Source organism: Scomber scombrus, chromosome 10, assembly GCF_963691925.1.
Source record: "Scomber scombrus chromosome 10, fScoSco1.1, whole genome shotgun sequence".
In the NCBI taxonomy this organism is placed as follows: Eukaryota; Metazoa; Chordata; class Actinopteri; order Scombriformes; family Scombridae; genus Scomber; species Scomber scombrus.
In genome coordinates, this window is record NC_084979.1 from 10,473,339 (window position 1) to 10,499,426 (window position 26,088).

Sequence of the window (26,088 nt, forward strand, 5' to 3'; positions counted from 1 at the left end):
ATAAAATCAAGAAAATAAAAAGGTCAAGAAGCCCCAGGCTTATACAGCGGACTTAAGAAAAAAAGAGCAATAACAAAATAGTAATTAAGAACAGGTCATAAAAACATGAATATAAGCTCATACATTATAAAACATAATATTTCTACAGATCTCTACCAAACTGATAAGGCCACGGTTGTAGGTGTGGTCCTATTTTGAGTGGACTAATATGGTTCTGCCTTTAACCCCGCCTATACTTCCATGACTACAAGCAATTGGCTGGGGTATTCTAAACTTCTATTCTGATTGGCCGCCCTTTCTGTCAATCAATGTCAAACCTCACTGACTAACCGCGCCTTCTCACGGGTCATTCGTGCATGTTGAGCTGAGGAGCGCCTCGCCGGGAGGGAGGAGACGTGCATTCAGTCAATATTTGCAAGCATCCCCCGTTATAATTATCCGTCGTTGTGGTGGAATAACGTTAAACGTTACATAGACGATTTCTTTGGTACTTCTCGTTACACTTAACGGGTTTTTTTTGTTGGTGTGGCGCAACGCTGTAAACGCTGAGCTTAGGATTTGTCACCTGCATGCAGCGGCTGACTTACTTGTGTCTTGAGGAGAGAGTGGAGCCGCTCGGCTGTAGGCAAAAGAAAACCGGCAGCTGCTAACAAGTGTTAGCAAGTCAGCCAGTTAGCTTGCTACTTAGCCAGCTCTCCCTGCTGTCACAGTAAGTCCCACCCTCACCAAAGTACGTGGACGTCGTAAAGAGGCTGCAGTGGTGAAGTCGAGTGCTTTTTTACCCTCAACTTAGCCAGCATCGCTCTTCAGCTGGCTGGTGAGCTAAAACGGTTTACTAAACGTTAGCTAGGTGAAGCTAGCGTACAAATAGTTGGCTTTACGTTGGACAAGTGTCTTCTGTGGAGGGATACGGTCGCTACACTGGCAAAGAGACTGGCTAAAAAGAAGAGGCGAAATAAGAGAGAACAAGGAAGACGCCGAGAAGGAGGGGACTGGCTAGTTTAGCCGGGGAGACAGAATCGCACGTAAGTGACACTTGGTATCATAAGGTTAGCGTAGCGGTCCTGTACAACTTTCTGTGCTTGCATAGCAGCGTTTATCCAGCCAGTGATCTGTGGCTTAGCCCTTACAGTCAGTGCGCCATACTATAATGCTAGCTAACGGTGAAGGCTTCCTTGAAGGTGGCACACTAGCTAGCAGGATAGCTAAATGCCTTGGTGGGTTGAAAGTGAGACACCACCATTGCACTTGAATCGCAGCTTGATTGACGTTGTGTCTGCTACAGTCGTTCCCCAGTGTGCTAAATCATAGATGATTTAGTTCAGTCAAGTGATCAGGTCGTTTATCTGTGGATCGTAAAACACATCTAAGTGACTAACCTAGTTGTCATGAGTATTAGCTAATTAGCCGCTCAGCTAGCTAGTTTTCAGCCGGTCACCCACCCAAGTTGACAGCTCAGTTTCTGACGATGTGAAGCAGTAATGTTATTGAAATCCAATGAATGTCACTGGTTATCTGGTCCCCCCCTATGCCAAATGTTGGACTCATATCTGTTCTGTGCAGCTGTGGGAACTGTGTGTTCCTTGGCTCAACCCTCCAGATAAAGTGGCCCCTAAGTGACAGTGTCTCACAGCAACACTTGCACTACCTTGCTTTTAAATGGCAGTGGAGTATCTGTTCAGCTGTCAAACTTGATGGTAGTTTCTTCAGTTACCCTGGCTGTCCCAGGGCAATCAAGTTGCCTTGCAGAGCTGTAATCGGCCACTTAACATTCACAGACCACGCACAGGCACAGGATGTACTGGCACAGTGAAAAGTCAAAGTCAGGGTTTCAAACCAACAATTAAGCAATCCTTAACCATATCACAACCCAGTGCTTAAAGCACAAGTATGGGTCTGCATTGAAACAAATTCTGACTCATCTTAATTTTTCTTCCTGTAGATAGATAGCAAACGCCGCCACCGAGCCACACACAGCCATGAGTATTGAGATACCGGTGGGGTTGACAGAACTGCTGCAAGGCTACACTGTGGAGGTGCTGCGACAAAGGCCGTCAGACCTGGTGGATTTTGCAGTACAGTACTTCACCCGTTTGCGGGACACCAGAAGCCAAGATGGGGCCGGTGCCGGTCCCAAGACGGGGAAAGGAGTGATGTTTGATGGGGAGCCGATGCAAACAGAGTCCAATGGAGAAGATGATGACGATGACGATTCTGACTTTGAGCGTGAGTTGATTTTACGTTGCTATGATTGTCAGTTATTGTGTTAAAGGTGTTTGTGTGAGTGAAACATAATTTTTGTGTGAGAGAGTTGGAGAGGGAAATAGAAAGTGAAGGTGACACCTGCCATATTTGCATATGCACATTCGCTCTCAGAAAATCCCATTGAGCAGACAGTTCAGCAAGGCAGTCCTCAACTGCCACTCATCTAATTTAGGTTGTCTCCATTCTCATTATCTGTCTAGCTGTCAGTATCTAGCAGGATCTAAAATAGCATTTTAACTGTTTTTATTTTAAATAGTCTGTTTCAAGGCCTGCACAAGGGCACATTTAGTTAAATATAGCTTTCCACTCCAATTATTTCAGAAATTTGAAAAATATTTAACTTTAAACTTAAGTCATGCCCTGACTACTCAACCCGTCATGAAAGCTTTCCATTGAAGAGGTCTTGGACCAGATAATGTGAAGTTGACTTGGAGTAGTGAAAAAAACTTTGCAGCCTAACCAAGTTTTACATTGACTCTCAGTGAACAGCCTTTTTTATCACTGATTGTATTGTGATAAGTTGATACTACCATTTTAACATATATACTCTGTTAAATACATGTTGCCATAAAACTGATGGCATCAGATGTATAACTTGACATTCAGAGTAGTTATGGTACTGTTAAAAATTATATTTATGATAAAAGGATCCTAATTTAACAGCAGTATACATGGCTTTTTAAATTTAAGAGTCAATGAACTGGAAGAATTGAACTTTAAATGTCCAGCACAACGCGTTACCTTCAGCAGCAGCAGCAGCAGCAGCAGCAGCAGCAGCAGCAGCAGCAGCGGCAATGCCTTGCCTCTTTCACATCATTCCCCTGTGTTTGACAGACTGGCAGAAGATGCAAGCTGCTCCAAAGCTCAGCTCTCCTCTCTGCTACTGAGAGCAGCATGGCCTAGATCACATCAATGTGCTGTGGAGCCATGGGGCTGCTGCGGTGTGAATGAGGGTCTGTGTTTTCTCAATGAGTTGATCCACTGACGATCTATCATAGGTGTATCTTTTGAAAATTCAGTGATGTGCAAGTAACATTTTTAAGTTAGGGATTCACAATGTTTTTTTGTGTGTGTGACTGCCAAGTTAACACAAAACAAATCAGTGGCAGACATGAAAGCAGTGCTGGAGTGTAACATCTATTTGCTGGGTTTAAATTTTGGAATTCATATGACTTATTTCCTGAGACTTTCAACGTCAGGCTTTACTGTTTCATTTATAGATTAACCATATTTATGATGCTCTATATGCAAATGTTTATCTCTGCTGAAAGCAATATTGGCCAACCTTGTAGATTGGTACAGGTCGGCTCAGGGTGTAAGGGGGATTACAGTTTCTGTTTCTATGCTCACACAAATGGGGTTTGGTTGCTGTCAAACAGCTGTGACCTCAGCTGTAGGAGCCTGTGTGTGTGTGCGTGCACATTTTGTGTTTGGGTGTGCATGTCGTCGGTTCATCTGTATGTACATGCTTGTGAAAGCAAACAGATGTTTTATGACTTGATTTTACACCCGTTCAAATTCCAGCCTGGTGACGACATGAAGCAATTCTTCCTTGTACATTCTGATTAGCGATCAGTTGTTGAGAATTTTCCACCCCTCATCCAAGGTAGCAATAAAGGACAGAGAGCTGATACTGTTGTGCTCTATGGGGAATTTTTTTCTAAAATGATGTGGGTCACACACATGACATCCAAGGCATTAGATTATCCAACAAGGCTTGTACACTGTGCCCCTAGGGGACATTCATTTCGGATGGGAACAACACAGGCCTGTATAATGAAAGACATCATGTGCTCTTGCCTGACCACTGTTGTAGCCTATAGGTACAAATGGTTCAACAGCACATGCTCCAAAGCAGTTTGATCTTGTGCAGAAAACACCAAAATAACTTCTTAAACTCTTGAGTGCCAAAACAGGGATGAATATTCTTAGTTAAGTCTGCAGGTAATACGTACAAAACTATAAATCTTGATTGGTTTTAACAAAGAAAAAGTTATTCAACCACTGCAGCACTGAACGGTCTCCAGACAATGAAACATATTACACTCACAGGGCCAGGACAACTTACGCTACAATACACAGGGTGCATCTTTGTATGCAGCTACACAGTTTTATGGGGTCTTTTGGTGGCGTAAGGTTTTGTCATACCTATAGTACCAAATTTGAACCAGAACGCTCTCTGAGACCTGACATTGATAAACTTTTTAGAAGTCTGAAAAAATGTTTCAGCTCACCTTTAGAACACAGCTCATTAAAACTCATTTCTGCTTTCGTCATGACCTACTATAAGTAGGGCAATGACTCATTTTGGGTTTTGACCCCTTGATTAAGACATATGGCCATTGTGAAATATTATATTGATCTGAGACGGAACAGATCAGCTCTCTGTAATGGAGAAGTAGTTGTATTGGACCGGTGGTTTTTGTTTGAAGAACTTTAAGGTGACGTTCCAGTTGTGTAACGCAAACATGATCTGCATCGGATGTGTCTGTTGTATGTAAAACAATTTGACACTTTTTTCTTTTCTTTTATTAAGCTACTTACAGTTATGATGATTCACCATTGTGCTCTTAACCTTTCATTTGTGCTTGCAGGAGAATAACTGTGTGTGAGTGTGTCGGCTAAACGCCTAAAATGTAAATGAACTAGATGGCCAGTAATGTATTCCCATGGATAGTACATTGTATTCTTAAAAACATGACGTCCTATTTAGTACGCTTTGTTTCCGTAGCCCCTGCGGCCTAAATCCACAGCAGGATCACTACACAGACCTAAGCTGCTTAATAAAAGGAGATATTGTTTTGAATACAAACTGTTGTACCTCCATCCTGTCTGCTGATGTTGGACCAATGATTTAAAAGTAACCCTTTCTGTGTTGAGATTAAGCTACTGTTAAGAAATGATATATTTACAGATTGAATTAAACTTTTAATTCAGAGCTGCAATATTCTGCCAAACAGTTAGTGTAGAGTAGACTAAAGCACAGGATGCCGCTGAGATATTAAAGAAGAAATGTGGTTGGATTTGAATTGAGTGCTCTAATCAGGATCACATGGTGTCTCCTTTTAATAGACTCATCAGGCGAAACGTGTGGTCTTTTCATTTTACTCAGCATTCATTTGGGTTACAAAGGGCAGAAATAGGTGAGATAACGTAGACTTCAAGCCAAGGGAATGCAATAAAAGAGAGGTCTTCCTGATATGTGCAAGTTTTTTATTTTTTATTTTTTTTTAAAGCTGGCTTGTCTTGTTAGTCTGGTAGTGTTTGTGTTCACTGAGAGAAACATGAGGGGATGAATGGAGGCTCCTAATAATAAACAAAAAAATAGCTTGTTCTATAACAGAAGAAATCTTTGTAGTTAGATGACAGACTCACCTAAGATACTTAAAGCTTAGCTGTTATTAATCCGGAACAATGTAGTTTTTACAACAGATGAATGGGACCTTGTAGCTGTATTTTATAGTTTCTTCATGAAAAGAATCAGTCATTATTTTTGATGGTGCTAAGCCAGTTAAGTACAGAACATTTGTACCTGACCAAACAAACAGTTAAAGGAATCAGATTCAAGTCTTCCAATATTTTATTTTATTTTATTTCTCAATGATCCACTTTTCTAACAAAGTAATGCTAGCTTCAAGCATCCATGCCATTGTTGCTAAATTCAGGTTGGGTATGTTTGGCTTTTTACTCATAAAGCTTTCATTGCACTTAAAGTAATGTGACAAGTGGAGTTGTCATCCGCTTAAGTAATGTTTTCTTCACTTCACCTATCTCTCCTCTGCTCAGCTCTGTGTGTGTGAAGGGACTGAGAGAAATTAGCATGACCATAAGTGACAGCAAAATGCCGTAGACTCTCACACTGAGCTGAAATGAAATAAGTGCACATGAATTAGGTAAATAACATAGTAATATTTACTTTCTTTCGGAGGTGGTGTAGGGTGCGTCAAGAGTTTCCTAGACAACGACACAGAAGTTGACTCACGTTTTGGAACAGCGCAGCACAGAGGATCCCAAAAGCAAATGATTGTTGATTTCCAATTAAGTGGATATTTGGCATTTGCATTTAAAAAGAGGTGCTCAGTCACTTTTACCTCAAAAACCCTGTGCACTCTCAACATCTATAACAACTTTCCCCAGAGCTAACAGTGTAGCAGAGAGGCTGCTCAGTGCTCTCCACTGCTGGAGACTTTAATGTTTAACAACACAGTGGAGCACTCCACCTGCCCTCATTTTATTGTCATACAGGCTGGAGACTGTAAGGTGCTTTCAAATTAATTAATTAATGCAGTTAACATTTTAAAATAACAAGGCTGTGGACCATTTAGCTTATCTGTTAGTTTCAAGAGCCTGAAAATTGTGCACCCTTTTCTATTCATTCAATCAAGAATTGGTTTTGAATTCAGAATTTATCCTGAATCGGACACCCAAAAATTAGAATCCAATCGAAGCGTGAGATTCTCAAAGATTCACAACCATAATACTCGTGTCATCTGCCCACATCTCGGAGGGTTCACACAGCCCAAAAGGTCTGAGTCTGTGCGGAGGCAAATATGTGAACAAGTCCGTATATGCAGACACTCAAAGCAGTATTGGGAGAATATATATATTCACCCCTCTTAATAGAACCACAATGTGTTTGTGTGTGGAGCAGACGTATATGCTACTTGTTTGTTTGCATGTTGGGGTTAATATAGCTCAGGGCTTGTGACATAGGTTGTTTGTCTCATAACTCGCTTTATCACCTCTTTCTAATAGGTCTCTCTTACTTTGTTGATGTCAAACAGAAACTACGTTTACATGAATCTAGCTAAATTATAAAACGCTTCAAACTAACAGTTTTCAAGCAAAAATGACATGCAGCCACAGCAGCAGTCTTAGCTTGTTCCTTTGTCCACGTTATAATGCCAAAATTGTTAATTCCCTTGCTACTAAGCTGTGCTGCACACAACTGGAACAATCTACCAGCAGAACTGAAATCAGCCCCAACTGTGAACATTTTTAAATCCAGGTTAAAAACACTTCTCTTCTCCTGTGCTTATGATTGAGCTCTTTTAAAACACTTTAAATTTTAATCTTTCATGTGCACTGTATGTCCCTTTTAATGATTTTAAAGCAAATCATTATTTTATGCTGCAACCTTATATTTAATGCTCTATTCTAGTATTTGTTTTTATTCTTATTTTTTTATTATTATTAGTGGGGTGGGGGGGTTTAATTGTATGTTTTAATGTTTGGGTTTTATTTTTATTTCTCAAATTGCATGTTTTTATGTTTTTTGTTTCCAATTATTACAGTTAAATGTTTGTTTTATGTAAAGCACATTGAGTTGCCATTGTGTATGAAATGCGCTATATAAATAAAGTTGCCTTGCCTAGCCTTGCCTAAGCATGTGCACAGGTCAGATGAGCAAGTCAGACACAGAAAACCATTGAAGAAGAAAAGGAACACTATTTCTGTTTCCACAGCGGCAAGCCTGACCTATGATTTATTGTGAGTAGATTAGAACAATTTCAGCAAAAGAAACGTGGTACAAATAATTCATTTTAAGCTATTAAAGTAGACAGAAATGAGAATAACACTCGCATGAGGCCATCCGCCATTGTTGTTATTGTCTGTGTGTTTCTTCTTCTGTCTCTTCCTTGTTTTTCACCGTTATGACAGCATTTTTATGAAGCTCTGTTTTGCCCGTACACACTACCTCACACTGGTGTTTCCACATTTGTACAATCTGGAGGGAGTTTGGAAACGCTCCATGTTTGGTGGAGAAAAATGCATTTTTAGTCTAGATGAAGGGTTAAAATGGAGAGGAAAAAGATGCGATTACCAATTTAGCCGGCTTAGTGTGGTCATGGTCTGACTCCCTCTCTCTGTCCCTTGCTTTACCCCTGCTGTTCTGCCTTTCTCTCTGCTTCCTTCTGTTCTTTCACTGATTTCCACTCTTCTTCTCTGATACAGTAATGATCAGGCTCTGTGTTTAGCAGATAGAGTAATACTGACTGTCGTAACATGCATATCAAGGGCAGATTTTTTCCCCCTTCTCTGTTCACTTCTTATTCGAACCTTCACACGTGTGGTTTTCAGCATCTATTTTTTTTTCCTTTTCAGTTTTGCTTAAGAGACATTTCCCTTTCAGTTGTGTGTTTGATAAATTGACATAATAGTGTGCCTGTATAGGCACTGGTAATTAGTGCAGTGAGCAGAGCTGAGATGTCCGTATTCATTATCCCGCAGTTACAGTGTGTGGCTGTGCACGGTTGTACGGGCGATTAAATGGGCGAGCTGAGCCCATGCGTGCACAAATGCTTGTCACCGAGTGTGTGCGTTTGTGTGTCTGTGTAGATGTGTGCGTGGTTGGTCTCAGTGCAGTGTTGTGCAACAGGTGACCTGATTAGCAGGGTTCAGTGTGTGTCCAGTGTGCTTTTAGCCTGCAGCCTGCAAATCTTGCACAGCCTAGCATCCCTACAGAGACCTGCCATACTGGCTGACTGACAGCGCTAAGTGGAAAAGCCTTCAGACGGTTCACTACTGGGTCTGACTGTCTGACTGTTTTTTAATACGGTTACCTGTCTGTCTACCTGATCTCTTCTGGTCTTTTCCGCCTTTCTCTCTGCCTGTTTGTATTTTTACCACATTTGAATCAGAAGAGTCTTTTAGAAACACTAGCATTGTTTATTTTGGCTCTCCATTCAGTCTGACTTGCCTTTCAATCACTGCAACACTCATTCATTTATCAGCAATGTTATTTTGCTGTTGAATCTTTGATTAATGATCATTGTGAGTGTGAAGGACACTCGCCAAAGCTACTCACAATGAATCCACTAATTCATTTTCTCTTCAGTTTCATCACTTAATGTTATTAGAGAACAAATGCTGTTGACAGGATTTGAAGTTTGGACTTTTTATCCCAATTTGCTTGCACCTGTTGGCTTACCCTGTTCAGTTGGCAAGCAAACTACAGGATCTTGGCTTGGGTCTTGAGGAGTGGTAGAATTTATTCTTTGACAAAAAGTCAGAACTTTCCCGTTTACCAAAATTTGGATGCATCTCTTTTTCTTCACCTGTTGATCATCCTCTCTATTAAATTATCTTACTGTTCTTGCGTCAGTCTGCTGGTTTATCTACCCTCTTGCCTACTTCCCCGCTGTCATCCTCTTTGCCTTTCTTATCTTTGTGAGCTTACTTCTTTGTCTGTTGTCTTATCTCTTTACCTCTCTGTGTACCTGTTTCTCCTCCTCTCTTTATACCTTTCTCTGGATTTTCTACATCTTGTCTTCCTGTTTGCATATTTCTTTACATGTCTCTTTGGATCATTTGTCATGTTCATATCCCTTTCTGTGCCTGTATCAGTTTATTCAAATAAGAACTATGTTAGAAAACATAAACAGTGATGGCATTGGACACTTTATATTGCACAGATACCAAACATACAGCAAAAACAACTTAAAACAGCGCAATATGCATTCATCAATTCTAGGGTCAAGATTCAAGTCACAAAGACGTACTTTTAAATCTTGTGCAAATAAGGAATTCAAAGTCCATGTCAGCCTGTAACCGTCTTTATCTGATCTCCGAGTAAGGCAGCGTGTCCGTGCATCCACAAGGACATCTTTGTGGTTGACAAAAGGAAACACACAGAGCAGCTTATTTGTTTGTTTGTCATTAAGATCCTATTAGAATTTCATAGCGGCAAGCCGGTCTGCCTGTGAGAGTACTGAGAGACAAAGCTTGAAGAAAGGAAAAAATAAATGCACGTGAACGCCCGAGCCAACGAAAGAACAAATTGACCAAAAAGAAGTCAAAAACCCATTATGAACAAAAAAGGAGAAACGGCAGATAAAGCGGTGGCAGGGCAGGCAGACAACCTGGTTTTCATTTGCTGATATACATCATTTGAACTTTAGTACTTCCTCATTCTCTGTCCTCAAGCCATCTCTTGTGGTACTGTGGAAAAATTAGGAAATGGAGGGGGGTTGGCATGCCTTTTGCCACTGGCTGTACATCCTCTGCTGCTCCTGTTTGGAGTTCACACAACCCCCTCGCTCCAACACGCACTCTATCTCTAGGTCATAATGTGTTCTGACCACTGCCTCGCCAAGTCCATTTATAGCTTCACTATCATGCCACCTATTGAACCCCATGGAGTCCTGAATGACTTTCTCAACAGTTCAAACAAATAAACATAATCCAAAATGTATATGTATATTTTTAACCCCCTTGCTCCATGTCATCCTGACTAGAGAGGATGTGTTGCACTTCCTTTCTCTCTCTCTCTCTCTGCATGTTGTGAATTTACAAGCCAGTAGTTACCTGTTGCTACCTCTCAACTCAGACTACATTGGTAACAAAAGGGAACACGGGATAAAAGCTGCATGTCCCATTCATAGAGATTTGTTTAACTCCTTTAAAGATAAAACATTACTGGTCAGGGTTAAAATAGTTTGAGAATGTTTGAGATCAGAGGGCAAATTAGTTGGGGAAAATATTATGCATTGTTAAAAAACATGCTTTCACTTCAGCATTCATATGCAGATCTGAAACTTTTATGGTTATGTTTAAAAAGTGTGTCAGAGTTTTGACTCAAAGCTTCGTATCAAAGTGGCTGATGTTTAAACCTAAACACTCAACGGCAGTGGACTCAGAGTGACCCCTGTTCATCTTTGTACAGAGAGAGGGAGTAGGAAGTGAAAAACATTATTATGGTTGGTTTTCAATTTAAAATATATTTTTCCTCATTGTTAATTTGATTGAGATACAAAAAAATAAGATTACAAAAATGCATTTTTTAAATCATTCTCCAAAAATCAGCAGTAGACCTAACATGGGATTTGACAAAGTGAAGAAGAAAGATGAGAACAAAAGAGCAATAAGACAAAAAGAGGAGGAGGAGCAGGGTGAGTTGGGCAGAGAGTGGTTAGATTACAGAGGATGAGGACAGAATTGAGGATTCTCACACTCATGTTAACAGATAATTTTTTTTCAAATGGCATCTTCTGTAATTCTGAATTTTTTGTGTTTTCTTGTCCACCAGCCACAAAAAGAATATTGACCCAATTACAATAGTACTTACGCCCAAGTATGGTAATAGTCTTTTGAATCGGAAAGTGGTCTCAGACTTTTAGAGCTCCACTGTATATCTGAACTGTGACTCTCCGATGGGGGTTGCACTACATTTTGTCACACATGTGGCAATCTAACTGCTTTACAATGAATAGCAAAGATGTTCTCTTGCGAAACGCTTCACTCTGTATATCTCCCATTGTTTTGTCATTTACGAGCGCTCTTTGCCACGGTTTCATTCTCTACAAACACGCTTCCTGTGTGGCCAATTTCCAAGTAGTTTGTCTTTCCTTGGGGTAACCATCATGTCCCAGCTGAATCTACTCATGTTTTAAACAATATTTAAAAAAAAAAAAGAAAAGAAAAAAAGAATGTCGCTTGGAGCGTTGGTTTTTTTGTTGTGTAATTTGCATGAAGGGCAAATCATCGTACAACATTATGGCAACATAGTGTTTGAGGTTTAACACTGGAGGGGAAGTGTAATATTATAATGTAATGTGGAAATTGGGGCCTCATTCATCGGGCTGTACTGGAGAGTATGAATATAAATGGAATAGTTTTGTAAGAAAATCATGTATGCAGATGTACATGTACTGATTATTGCAAACCAATATAATTATGGTTAGATTCATAAATGTATCAGGCTGATATCCTGCTTCAACAGGCCACCAGATCTTTTAAAATGAAACAAAGGCTGGTTACTCAACAACGTAAGAGTAGACAAACTTACCACCCACAGTTCTTAATTGTCAGCATTTTCTAACCAACCAATGTTCGATAAGAGTGAATTGATTTTCTGGTCTACACTTGCACAAGAAAAGCTTGTAAAGACAGGTCACTTTAACACATTCAGTTTGGCTTGGTTTGAAGGGTAACATTTTCATTTTCATCCATTTTCAGAGTAACAGAATGACAAAACACACGTCACAGTTTTTTCTCTCTTTTTTTTCTGTCACACTATAGCAAATTCCTCTTTGCCTTTTCCCAGAGTCAACTTTTAGACAGTTAGATCTTAACAGAGCATTGATGACTACATCTTTGTTTTTCATCTATTCGTCTTTCATCCTGTTGTTGCATATCAGCCATCGCTCTTTTATCCTGTCCACTATGAGTCTACTGTCTCGTTCTCTCTATCCCACCTGTCTCCTTCTCCCTGCATGCGTTGGTCTCGATGTACAGGCCCAATCTCATTAGACAAGATGGCTTAGAGAGAGAGAGAGAGGAGGGGTTATTAGGGCGGTTTAGCAGAACCGTCTTTGGCACGGCAAGAAAGAGAATAAACATAGGGGGAGAGGTTTAGAGAAAGGAGGAAAGCATGAATGAAGATAATAGATTGAATAAGAGAGAAGCTAGTGGGATAGAGCCAACATTAAATACCAGCCAAATGCTGTCAAATTTTGACTTTGGCTGCTCAGTTTGTCTGTCCTTTCAGCCACTTTGGCAGACAGGATCCAGATATCGTTCAAAGGTATTCTAAGAAATATCCGTCTTGTCTGTCCGTCTAGTAAACTGTTAAAAGTGGCTCTTGATTTTGGGAATCCTTCTTAACCTGTGTCTATACTCATCCATTTACTTCATAGAGTGATGCAGACACATGCAGACAGACAGGTCAGAGACAGGACTCAGGTGGATCGGTTGGAGGAGGTTTGTCAAACTTGCAGACACTCATAATTGAACAGACAGCCGGTCACTAGGGCCAACTGACATTATCCACATCAAGTTCCTGCACAGCAAAACCATGACCATGCATTTGATTCTAAGATATATGTGATTGGCCGGGTTTCTAGGAATCTCAAATTGTTAAAGGGGAATCAATCAAAGTTAGTGAAGCAGACTGGATCACAGCTGTCTATGTGTGTGTCAGGATAGCTGCGTTATATGAAGGTACTAGTGTGGTATTTGTTGATTAAACTCTTAAAAACAGTGTCATATTTGTCAGATCACTCATAATCAGCACAGATGTTCGTTTAGGGGCTATGGGAATACCATTAAAAGGATAGTACAAGGAAGTTGTACATGTGGAAATCTCATAATGTACTAAATTGGGAAAACAGTGATTCATTACTGTATTTTTTTTTGTAATCTTACCTGTTCAGGCAACAAATTAATTTTGGTATTAACCTGTGACTGTGGCAAGTGAACAAAAGAGTTTCCCAGCCTCAAGCTGATATGAGTTTTAGAAAAGGGATGATGGTTGGTTTCCTGCCAAATTGGCTGTTAGAGCAGACAGCTGAACAGACAAAGACCAGTATGCGCCCGGTGGTTGTATCACACCCTGCCTCAGACATCGTTCGAACTCGTCAACTGAACAGTGGAACAGAGGTGTGAAAATTGGGTTTGTTTTATAAATTCTGCACCGCTGCTTTAAATCATTTGTCGCTTTTATGTAAGGTGATGGAGAATTTCCACACACTGTACTTGGTTCATGTGGTTTCACATGGATCAAATGTGCACATGGCTCTGCATCAGAAACTAATCCCTTGTCCTTTTGGCCTACAATATGGTATAATTTTCCACCAAATGTCATTGAAGTCTGTTACTGTTTTTGAGATATACACAGGCAAACATGACTGAAAACATACATCTCGTTAGAGGTAATCTCTCGTTTAATGTTGTATAATTCACGTGATTGGACTAAACACATCTTCAGTAACAGTTACTAATGGACCCCAAAATACACCAGCTGTTTACCAGCCTAAAGATTAATTTTAGGTTGATTTACTTTTTAGGTATTGGGTTTAAAAGTGCTCTTAACCGGCACAGCCATGGTCACCATAGAAACCAGTGGCCTTGAAACTGTTCTGAGCGAGTGGCTGCTGGCAGAGGCGGTGATGGGCAGCGGCCTCGACTAATCATCATTCTGATAAAGAAAGTTGGGGAGGTCACGGGGAGTTCACAGCCCTCCCCTCTTTAACAAGTATCTTTATCGGTATATTTGCATAGCCTTGATATGACAGACGTTCATATCGCTGTCTTTGTATTGTAGTTTTGATAATGTGTGTTTGTGTAACCCTCTCGTTATTTATCTTTCTAAAGGGCAGCTGCACTGTTAGCTGTTAGTGAGAAATAAAGTTGTCATTGAGAGAGTTTAGATTTTAAAGTGAGTGTACAAGTGTTCTTCTGTGATTCAGCGGCACAGCAAGTCGTACTTATGTGCTACAAGTTGAATGGCACTGCATTTAATGACCAAACTCTAAACATAGGCTGTTGAATGTGGAGGTTTGCAGTTCTTTTGTGACTGTAAATGGTCACGTAATGGGAGAGCAGATTGGTCTTGTTTACGTTACACCCCTGTGGGTTGATGAGAGCGTGTTGCGCTTCCATGCCTGCAGGCCGGCCGCTAATGTTTTTCTGCAGTTTTTTTTGGCACCAAACAGGACTTCTGGAGGCCAGATATCTTGCTGCACTTCCGCGTTAATGCCATGCAGTTTCTATCCTGAGCATTTGTTTCTTCCAGCTCCCAGGGTGAAAAAGTTTGCAAACTTAACATCTTCCTGAGTATATGAGAACTATTGCTGTGCTTATCATTTGGAGACATGACATTGTAGACCCAGATGTTGGGGCCTAAGTCGCTGTAATTATGAATGTCTTTCAGCTTGCCTTTGCCACATCACAGGCTACTGGGATAATACTGGTCCATTTAATGTCTCCTGTCACCTCATACACTCTGTGTCACGAGGTCAAAATAATTTCACACCCATCTCTTGTGGGTTCTCCAAATGGCAAAAGAGGCAATATATTTTAATAAAACAAGCTTGTGGTGGTGAGAGAAGCTACACACTGTATAAATTGCAGAAAACCTGCAGAACTCAGCTGCTGCAACTTTTACAGATAAGGTCAGAAAAGAGATTCCTGTCAGCCACGTTCTACCGGTGACAGGTGACATTCCTCAGGTGGGCCAGTCTGCAATCATACAGACTGATAACATGGCAGACTCTGGGAACAGAACCTGAGTGGAGATGAAAATGCCATCAAAGGTGCACACTACACATACTAGACCTGTTTAGTAATACTAAACAGATTTGAGGTATTGTCACATTTAGAAAACTATATATATACACACATATATCTACTGTTCCTGTAAAAGCTGTATATATCTCTCAGCAGTGGTACAAGTTCACATTACACTGTGCACAGCTTTGACGCAAGCATGAAGCAATCACCAACGATGGCCAGTTCCTGCTAGTTCCCTTCACAAATGTGTCGCTTCCAAGAAATATTTTTGGGAGGAGGCAACATGTGAGTGAGAAAAAGAAACTGCTCTGCCTGAGAAAAGAAGTCTTGGGGAAAAACCCCCCATAAACAAACTACAGCAAAGCCGCTCCCATAGTCCCGTTGCACTCTTTCAGAAATGGCAGCACAGCTAGTGCAGGGCTGGTTAACAGTTTTGTAGGCTTTCTTCATCATTTACATAAGTTTATAAGTTGGACTGGCATTGAAATGTGAATCTGCTGTCTAAATTTCTACATTGATGCAGAGAGGTGGAGTGTTGCTACGCGCAGCATTGATTGTATTATTAGTTTGATGTGTGTTGTACACTATCCAATGATACAAACCAATATGTTGCTCATGGCTTTTGTTAAACAGTAATTTTTGCTTCTGCCTCTGCGACTACTGCTGGCCTGTGTAATGTAATGGGGGAAAGCATTGTATTAACACCACTAGGGTCATGGGTTTCCACAGGCACTAAATAAGCACTCTCTCATGATCCTCTAAGATACTAAAAAAAAAGTCTTTACTAAATAGTATATGCATGTGTGCACTGCTGTTACTGCAACTACCGACCATAAAACAATAGCTTCTCCATTGATGGTGTACTGCATAACCTGTGGCACTTCTGTTTGCATATGTAGTACCGTAATCAGATGAATTTATTTGTAAAGGGTGGAATCAATGTAGCATAATTTATTTATTGAAGTGGAATTACTTGTCAGCCTTTTATCTCACAGTTTGTATACTGTTACTACTATTTCCTGTGTTTTATTATCACTTTGTGACACACAGAAAACCATGCTTTGAGTGGTGTGTTTAGAGAATATATGGTACTATGAACAGAATAAAGAGTTTAAGTTTAAAGAAAAGGTTCTTCATCCAACACACAGTCTGAGATGGATGTGCAAAAAGACAGCAGGTTGTTCTCATGTTAACCAGAACAAATAAACAGGCTTCAAGTTAAGTGAGGTAAGTTCATTTTAAAGTGCAAAAACTCGCCAACAACTCATGTAAACGTGGGGGTATGAGGGATGTTAGGTTACTGCAGATGTTTTGATCATAGCATTACTTTGATGTGATTACTGACAATCCAACATGTAGCTAGCGGCTGACGTTCATGTAACCTTTTGCATTGACAGTGAGAGAGACAGGAATGGGTGACAGGTCAAGTCAGGCTGAAAGCGTTTAGGGGGGGATCAGCAAATGTAGTGATGCTAGGAAGGGGTTAACAGCAATGCAGCTATAAGCAGGAGAGGGCTACTTCCTTTTAAGGGCCCAAGTCTTCTGGAGAGTGTGATAGAGGGGGAGAGAGTGAGAGAGAGACAGAGGGTGAGATACTGGGAAAGGGAGTGAGTCAGATATGGGGTATGGGTAGACAGAATGAGAGAGAACGAGAGTCGAGTTTTTGTGGGAGGGAAATGGATGTAGTTAGATAATGGAAAAGGTAAAGAGAGTGAGGAGGGAGCCGCATGGTGGGAAACAGAGACTGAAAGAGAAACAAGTGCAGAGCGTGAGAATAATGGTAGGGGGAGAGAGAGAGAGAGCGAGAGAGGAAGCTCGATGACATAGGAAGAGGGAGGTATAGGCTGTGAGGGCTGACAAGAGAAACCGTTTTCTCTGCAAGGACGGATAAAAAGAATCAAACAGCCAGAGAACAGAAAGATGCACAGTGTTTGTAACAAACAAGAAAGAAGAGACAAAACTGTGAGAGAGAAAAAAAAACTTGTTGCTGCTGCTACAAGAGCAACACCAAGAGAAAGGAGTATGAGAAGCACGTGGAGGAAAGACGTTTTGTGACAGCGTAGGGCAGCGTGATGGAGGGGAAGAAAAGCAAAAACAGACAGGGTGAAAAAACTGACAAATAAAGCGGTCTATTCGAAAGACAAGCGGAGCAATCTAATGGATTCTTGCTGCTCATCTGTCATAGAAGAAACCCCACATGTGTCTGTGTTCATTCACTTGGTACAAGTGAAGCACAGATATTATTAATCTGTGTGTATGTATATTTTTGTATTTCCTGGCCCCTGTGTTATCTTGTAACCTCATATATCTGTTGGTTTATAACTTCTGTGTCATAGATTCAACATACCAACAAGTTCTCCTCGCCACCATAAATCACAACAGCTAAGAAACTGTGGGATAGGTGCAGCAGGCCCACTAATTTAACTCCTATGCATGTTCCCTTCATGTTTACATTTCATATATCATGCTTAGCTTCTGCTTACAGGCTCATGTGTGTGTGTGACACAATGTGAGATCTCCTCCCCTTTTTAATATAAGTGATGGTACAGGAGAAGAGTGTAAGGTATAAACTAAAGACATCAGTGGTTAACTGTTCATTGGTTGAAGCTGTACTACATTAAGAACAAGCATCCGGTGCGCTGGTCCGAGTCCATCACCCAATTGGTATGGTAGAAAGAAAGTGATTGAAAGAGCTAGTTCTGTACCTTGAGCTTGAGTATGTTATACCATCGAGAGCTACTGTGACCAAACTCATTGAAAAACACTTTGAGGACAACATCGATGAGATAAAGGTCAAGTTAGCTCTGACCACTGACACATAGATGGCTCTCACAACCCAAAGCTACATCACAACTTTTCTTTAAAATGAACTGGTTAGTTATTGGTTAATGTCTGTCTGTTTTGTCGTTGACACTATCAGTTCATCCTGTTAGCCGTCTGTAAAACCGTGATGGACGTCACTACAGGAGATATAATGTACTTTAGTGTCAAAGGTGTAAACTTTTGTTACTCCTGGGTATAGTTTGAAGTTGTAAAATAGCTGCACTGTCAGCACATGAAGTACTCAGTAGTAGCACAGTCCCTCAAGCAGCTCCACTGAACTTAGCTCGGGTCTTCTTAAAGGTAGCTGCCATAATTTTCCCCACTAGTTTTAGGATTTTAGGACCTGGATGCCAAAAATAGAAAAAAAGGGGGGTCAAAAGTTTTTTCTCTATAACCTCTATCCTACTGCCGCCCGTATTACTGTGTAGTATTTCTTAACAGTCTACTCCAATGATACATTTCCCTTTTCCCAGCTGACTCTCATGTGATACAAGCAGCTGCTGGTGTGAAACAGCCACTACTAATAACCCAAATTATCTTCATGTGATTGTAACGACAGATTCCCCAGCAAAAAGAACATCCCATCAATGATATCCAAAATACTGCTGAAATATTGACTATTGTTGAGTGTGTGCTGCTCTGTCCATTTGGTAAGGTCCAAATTTGCTGGAGGCAATAATTGACATGTTTGACACTCATAATTTGACTGTGGTGTGACGCAGAGCAGCCTGCAGACATGATATGTCAGCAGATACATGCAAAGCACTGCCTATTTTACCTGGAATGACATAAAAGATGTCACCGGGTTTATTATCTACTGTCTGCTTTCTGTCTCTGGATAACAGCTTCATCATAGCATTTGTGTCGTACTAGTTAAACTGTTCACTTCAGAATCAGTCAGTAATAACCATAGAAGAAGAGACGTTAACCCAACTGCTACAGGACTCGTGTCAGTGATTTACTGCCGTGTGCTGCATATATTATAATTGGACATTGGATAATTTTTCTGAACATGCACATCCCTTGTGTATAATATTTTTTTAATTCCTAAAGTTGTATTTTCTTCAGTTATATGTCAATATTGTTTGAATACTGTGTTTTTGCCACACTCATTTTGTCAATATTGCCTCAAATCCTCAAATTATTTAAAAAAAGTGGATGTCAGCTGTTTTAGGATGTACAGTCCATTTCAAAGAAGCACCACTATATTGAGATGTGTGCTTAGTCATCAGGCTGTGTGCATTTGAGTTCCTCCTCCTGCTTTTTATAATGTGTCTCTCTACATATATTGTAAGTTGGCAGCCTGCATGTACAATTGTGTGTCTGTATGCACATTTAAGTAACTTCTGTTGTGCAGACAGTATGTGTTTTAAAAAAAATTAGATTTACAAATGAACTTGGTATTGTGGTGTAAGCTGCAGCGCTTGGAGTTAGTGCTGCAGAGCTCAGCACTTCAGCTCACACTGACTGCTGACATATAGAGCCAGACTACATAGATCTTCTCTGGGGAGGAGAACATGCAGGGATATGAGTTATGCTAGTTCCTCTCTGTATGTGTCTTGGGGAGAAATGAAAGAGGGCATGGGGGAAAAAATGGAGGAGTCAGATATATTGATAACCGATCATAATGAAAAACAGGGGCTCAGAGTTGGGGAAAGCTGAGGTATTGATCAGATAGCTGGCAGTATAGGCTCTTTTTAGAGAGTCATAAAGCGATGCCACAGTTTAAGTATGATTGAAACCTTCATTTCAAAAGTCATCTGCATGCTGTTTTGAGGGGAAATAATCAATTATCTTATTTTTGTTCAGCATGTTACTTTCATGTTAATTTCACAGTCAGCCACTGTAGAAAACACTGTGACAAAATCCTCCCTCTGTTTGAAAAGGCTACACGTGTGCGTTTTGAAGTGGGTGTGCAGGAGGAGACGGGAGCTGATGATGTGCTTTATTGAGTCTGCTATCGACATCTCCAATTGTAGTGTCTCCTCCACCTCCTCTATGTGTGTGTTTGTGTGTACAATATCTTGTATGTAACTGTAACATAACTGTATGTATATGTTATCTATCTGTCTTATTGTGCGCCGAAGTGTATGATTAAGCTGCAGTGTTGTGCATGTGCGTGTGGTTGTGTGAGTGCATGCCAGCAGTGGCTGACAATGACGTCTGAGGCTTTGGAGGAGAGGCAACACGTGAGGGAAGCTCCCTGCTCCACATCTGACCCTGCTGTTATCAATCAGGCCTTGAGAGGTGGCGAGAGAGAGAGAGAGCGAGAGAGAGAGAGAGAGAGAGATAAATAGGCATATGCGGAGAGGCTGTGAGGAAAGGGGGGGAAAGTAAAGGAGAGAGAGAGTGGGAGGATAGAAGAAGAGGAACAGATGGTGGGAGCTGTAGTTGAAAAAGAGAAATGTTAGGAAAAATGGAGAGATACTGTAGATGAGGGGAGATAAAAGGGAAGAGTTCGAGTATGGGAGAGAGATTACTAAGAGAGTTCTTCTAACTTGATTACTCATTTAGTCTTTAAAATGTCAAAAATCACATGCAAGCTACTGGAGAACAAAATACTGTCTGTAAATTGTGCTGAAACATGCCAGCAGCCAAAAAACTCTGCCGGTGTTCATTCATTCATTTGATTTCATGATGTGAAACGGAGACAAACAAGCAAACCTTTAATTTGCTAAAAATCAACCAACAAGCAGGCATAAAATGTACCTGGATGGTGACAGAGAATCAGGAAAATATGAAGGAACAATGCCTAAAACTGGACACAGATGATGGATTTGTGCCTCCACTCCTCACAATTACTTAGTATTTGGTGTCTAAAATGAATTATTCTAACGAGACAATCTGTGTGTTGAATTTAAGAATCAGGAAGTAAAAATGCTAAAAATTCCACATTTTAATGCAACAAATGAACATCGAGGCACCATTCATATAGTCTACATTACTATTTTCATAGACGGGCTGAGAAAGTGCCAGCAGCACACCCATCCCTAAACATGATCCAGCCCCTGTCACTGTGTATTCTGCCAAATTCATCCTGTCGAATGGACTCCAAATGGTGGTTGACCCGTTGCCAAAGTGGCTAATGTAATGGACAGACTTGTCCTTGTTAAAAGACAAAAAAAAATGTTTTTCCTACGTGTCACCGCTTCTATTCCAGGAAGCAGAGTGGTTCGAGGGAAACCAGGAGATGTAAGCAGCAACAGGTGGGCAGACAAATAACAGACCTGTCTAAACTGAATTTATGTCACCTATTTTATTTCAGCGAATCCCGTTTGACAGCCAGACTTCGCTTCCGCAGTTTAGGTTAGGGTTTATTTAATCCTCGCTCATTGTGTCGCCAGATCTGTCTTTTTGTCATGTGTTTCTATTTATCTGTTCCACTCGCATCTCCATCCATCTCACCAGTCTAACCAGTCAGTGGAGCCATTTTGTTGTAGTAAAAAAAAGAGCCTAATGTAAAATATTGATATTTGAAGTGTCTGAGGCGGGCGGGGTGGTCACATTCATGCTTTGGTCTCCCCTCCAGCTGACCGGCTGATGTATCGACAAGCCGCGCAGGCGGACAGTCACACACTGAGAATGGCTGTTAGAGAAATCAATCTAAAACACCAGGCAGGGATGGATGAATTGCTCCCTTTTTTTTCTTATTCACTTATTCACTCAAAAGGATCTCCCTGTCTCTTTCTCTCTCTCCACCTCAGTGATTATCTCTGTCTCTCTGTTTTTGTTTCTCTACGTTTTTTCCCTGATTCACCAGTTTTGACATGCTATAGTCATCCTCTTATCCAGTGTCTGTTTATCTATCTCGCTTTCTCTGCATATAAACACTCATCTCTAGCCATTTTGCTTCCTTTCCAACTGTCCCCTTTTTTCCCTTATCTCGCTCTTTTCTTTTTCTATATCAACAGTGGCTTACTATTCACCTCTGCTATCATACTAGCATTTGCTATCATGTCTTTTTTTTCTCCTTGCTTTTTCTCACTCTCTCTCTATATATTTTTTTCACATTGCCAGAGATCTCACTCTGTTGCCCCTTCTGGCCTGTATTTTTTTGTTTCTCCCCCTCTGGTTCTCCCTATGCTCTCTCTCCCCCTGTCTCTCTCTTTCTGTCTCTCTGTCTGTCTGTGTCTCTCTCTGTCTCTCTCTGTATCCCTCTTCTCTCCATCTGTTAATGCTGTTATGGCAGTGAGTGGGTGTGGAGGGAGGGAGGGATGGAGAGAGAGTGATGGAAAGAGAACGTGAGAGAGGTGGCGGAAGGAGGGATGATCTACCACTTGTTACGAGCTGGATAGAGGAGAAGGGAGGCGGCGGGGGGGTTCGGTTGTGAAGGGAGTAGTGTTGTTATGGTGATGAGATCCTCTTTGTTTTAGGTTACCAAGGCAACTTCAGGCGTACACTTGATACAGCCACCATCACCACCAATCCCAGCCCCCCGCCACATGACTGTAGGGAGAGCACTTCACACTTTGCATACTCAGACTTATGCACCCACACATGTAAACACACAAAAGCACACACATACACATTTTTTTATAATGTCCACCTACTAGTGGCTGCACTTTATGTGACTGGTTGAGACAATACATGGCACATTTTAATGTGCTGATCAGGCCAGTTTACTCTCCGAAAAAAAGAACACACTCAAGGAAATGGCAAATTTATTTATTACACACACATACTGGTGTTTGTTGTGTTTTCTTGACTTTTCCCTGCTGCCCTTGCTTATTTCTTCACAAACATGGAGCTAATGTGTTCAGGTGATTCACCTCTTGTTGCTTCGGTTAAAGTTTGAGAGCTGCAATTTATGCAATTTTAAGTCACCTGAACCTTGAGGCAAAACATGGAACCAAAACAAAAATAACCCCACAACCATTATTAACATGAAATACAATGTAGAGTACAAAACACTATTACTATAATATGTAAGTTATGTATATAATGGGCCGCAATGGTGGCCTTATGATCAAGGCGCATACAGCATAACCAGCATGTCCAGGGTTTGATTTCCGGCCTTTGGAAATCGTTGTTGCCACACCCCATGCTCTACCAATGTTTTGTGTCTCACTATCCTAACTTTCTTCATAATACATAAATAAATAAAACACCAACAAAAAATGTAAAAGTGTCCTTTCAGAGCAAAATATTGACTATAAGCCAGTATAAGAAACAGTAGAAAGGTGTGTGTGTGTGTGTGTGTGTGTGTGTGTGTGTGTGTGTGTGTGTGTGTGTGTGTGTGTGTGTGTGTGTGTGTGTGTGTGTGTGTGTGTGTGTGTGTGTGTGTGTGTGTGTGTGTGTGTGTGTGTGTGTGTGTGTGTGTGTGTCTCTACGTGCTGCGGTTCCTGCAGCGATCTGACCTGTTCATGAGTTTGGTTTGGATCAAAACAAATCATTTTAAGCAGTTTGGAATGTGTCCTCCTGGTAGGTGGTTATGTTGCTGATAAAAGTTTTGGAGGGGAGGGGCGGAATTGTATTGAAGGAAACCTAAAAAGAACATTTAAGTGGAATAAGTCAGTGAAGTGAATAATAAACACAAGGTCGCCAGTGTTTCACTCAAAAATTGTTTAAAGGTATAATTATGCCTTTCAAGTCATTGTTTTTAGTGTATAAGAAGACACATTAATGAGAAAGGTGTTTGAAAATTAGCTGATTTGGTTGCTATTTGGGAAGCTGAGCCTTCATTCAGAGACATAAGCTATCACCAGTTAGAAATAAAAGCTAAGCTGTTTCAGTAATTGTAACGCTAGTCATTGCCTTGACACTGTTCATTCACATTTGCATTGTTACATCCTTTATTTAAGTAAACAAACCCAAGAAAATCCATTATGAGTATCATTTCTCAGCTTAGCATGAAGGCCTGCAGTGCAAGCATGATGGTAGTTGTCTCCTGAAGTGATTTAGTAGTATTAACAACCTTCCTGTGTACCAGCATTGAACACAAGTCTAATAAAATGATTAAGACATTAAATAATAATATAATACTATATTGATACTGAACCTATTCAAAATTGTATTTATCTCCATTTTGTATCTGTCAGCTTTCGACTCCTGGTAGCCAACTCCAAAAGACCGAGGTCTGATGTCTCAAGGTTTAAGAGATAAAGTAAGAAGCCAGACTCAGATTCAGTAGAGACGATGAAGAGAGGGAGAGGAGTCAAGAAGCTTTGGGAGCAATATGGGGGAGGAAGGTCTGTTCCTTTGAGACAGCTGAGGGGGCGAGGTATATAATAAATGACAGACAGTGGAGGAACTTATAATAGCATTGAAGTCATGGGAGAGTATTACAACTACTTACAGAGTTTCTATGAAACACACTGATGTTAAATCTAAACGTGTGTTTTTATGTTTTATTGGCCTGTGATTTTCTTAAAGTCCACTATGTGTTTTTACTGTTTCTGCTATCAGCAGAAAATAATATTGTTATAGTTTTAAGAACAGTCACATTGTAATCATATTGCCACAGTGTTGGTTACACCTTGTTATTACTTGGAAGTTGTTCAAGTAAAAGAAAGAGATAAAGGAAGACAAAGACAGGTCAGAGAATTGACTCAGTTGCTCATTTCCTACTCCATTTTGGCTGCGGCTGGTACAGTTGTCTGCCAGTCTTGTTGGCAGGCAACCAGACATGGTTTGGAGATCGCTTTCCATACTTAAAAATCAATTGAGTTGTTTTAAAATAAAAGCAATTCAGTAAGTAAGTCCTACATGACCCACAGATGCGTAGTTATAGACACAGATTCAGATGCATAGACTGGTCTGAATGAAATTATTGATGTTTTTTTTAATGTGCAGAGATAACTGCTTGTGTTAATTTAAAATCTGTTTTTGTAACTAACTTGCAGTGAAACAAGTTAGTTTCATGGTCCAGTGAAACAAGTTAGTTTCATGGTGCAGCTCAAAAGATGCAAATGTTACATGCAAGCCACGCTTGGGGGAAGACCCACTACTCTCCATTTCCTAAGTGTAATGCTTGAATTAACAGTGACTTCCAACACTAGTTAAAAAAAAACGTGAACTACACCGCACTAGTATAAAACTAGTATATATTTAAGGGCACTACACTGACTACGAACCTCTGCATACATATCCCTAATTTAAGTTTGCATTCTGTGTATATATACAGTATAATATATACAATAGTATGGCTTGTATGTGATTCTTAAAATAGTGTTTCTTGCTGACTCACTCAGCAGCTAACCACTATCTATTGAGTATCTGATTCAGCAGTCTTCTAAAATGCACTTAAAGGATTAAATTAATATCTGTGCAAAATGATATGACCAAAGTCAGAGTGGCAAGTAGTACAAATACGTTACGCAGGTCTTCAGTAGGTGTGGGGCTGTGTGATATGACCATATGTATCACGTGAGGATAGAAAAACATTTATTGTGTGTATTTTACATTAATAATTTATTTTTGGCTTTTTAAAGGCGAAGGTTTTATTGCACTCGCAGTAGCACAATGAGCGTAGTTGTCGTCAACTCCAGTACTTCACCTGGTTCACTGTCTCTCCTCTGCTCCGCTGCGTGTGCAGCTCAAACACAAAGGGCTGAACCTCAGAGAGCATAGGAGAGTAGCGCAACCATAAATGAAAGCAAAACACAGTAGAGACTATGAGCTCAAATTAAACAAGTGCACTTAAATTTAGATTAATCACAGAAATAAACATTTTGTGAGTCTCTGCTGCATTTTGCTATCATTTATGGTTGCACTGGTTTCTCTGCTCTACTCTGTTTCACTGCCGGCATGGCTGAGTGCTCACACAGCGGAACAGAAGAGAGGCAGCGAACCAGGTGAAGTACTCGAGTTGACCACAACTATAGTCATTAAGTTACTGTAAGTGCAATAAAAGCAGGGGGGACTGTTTATTGTATTCATTGAATTTATTTCAATTAAATTGTATTTCATAAAATGTGGAATATTGTGATGTGTATTGTTTTCGGGATATAACATTTTTGTCAAATTATACTTTTAATGATACATTTAAAG

The 26,088-nt window shown here is 40.5% G+C and overlaps 1 protein-coding gene across 3 annotated transcripts in view; it reads left to right on the plus strand.

Annotated features, from left to right (window-relative positions):
- Positions 1–376: 376 nt before the first annotated feature.
- prkar2aa (protein kinase, cAMP-dependent, regulatory, type II, alpha A) overlaps positions 377–26,088 on the plus strand; it is a 122,420-nt gene continuing 96,708 nt past the window's right edge. For 2 of the 3 annotated variants that reach the window (XM_062427394.1, XM_062427392.1), the window contains exons 1-2: positions 377–1,025; positions 1,943–2,226. In XM_062427394.1, the coding sequence (XP_062283378.1) occupies positions 1,980–2,226 (247 nt within the window). In that variant the 5' untranslated portion in view covers positions 377–1,025; positions 1,943–1,979. The remainder of the gene's footprint in view (positions 1,026–1,942; positions 2,227–26,088) is intronic. The other variant, XM_062427393.1, reaches the window with a different exon arrangement.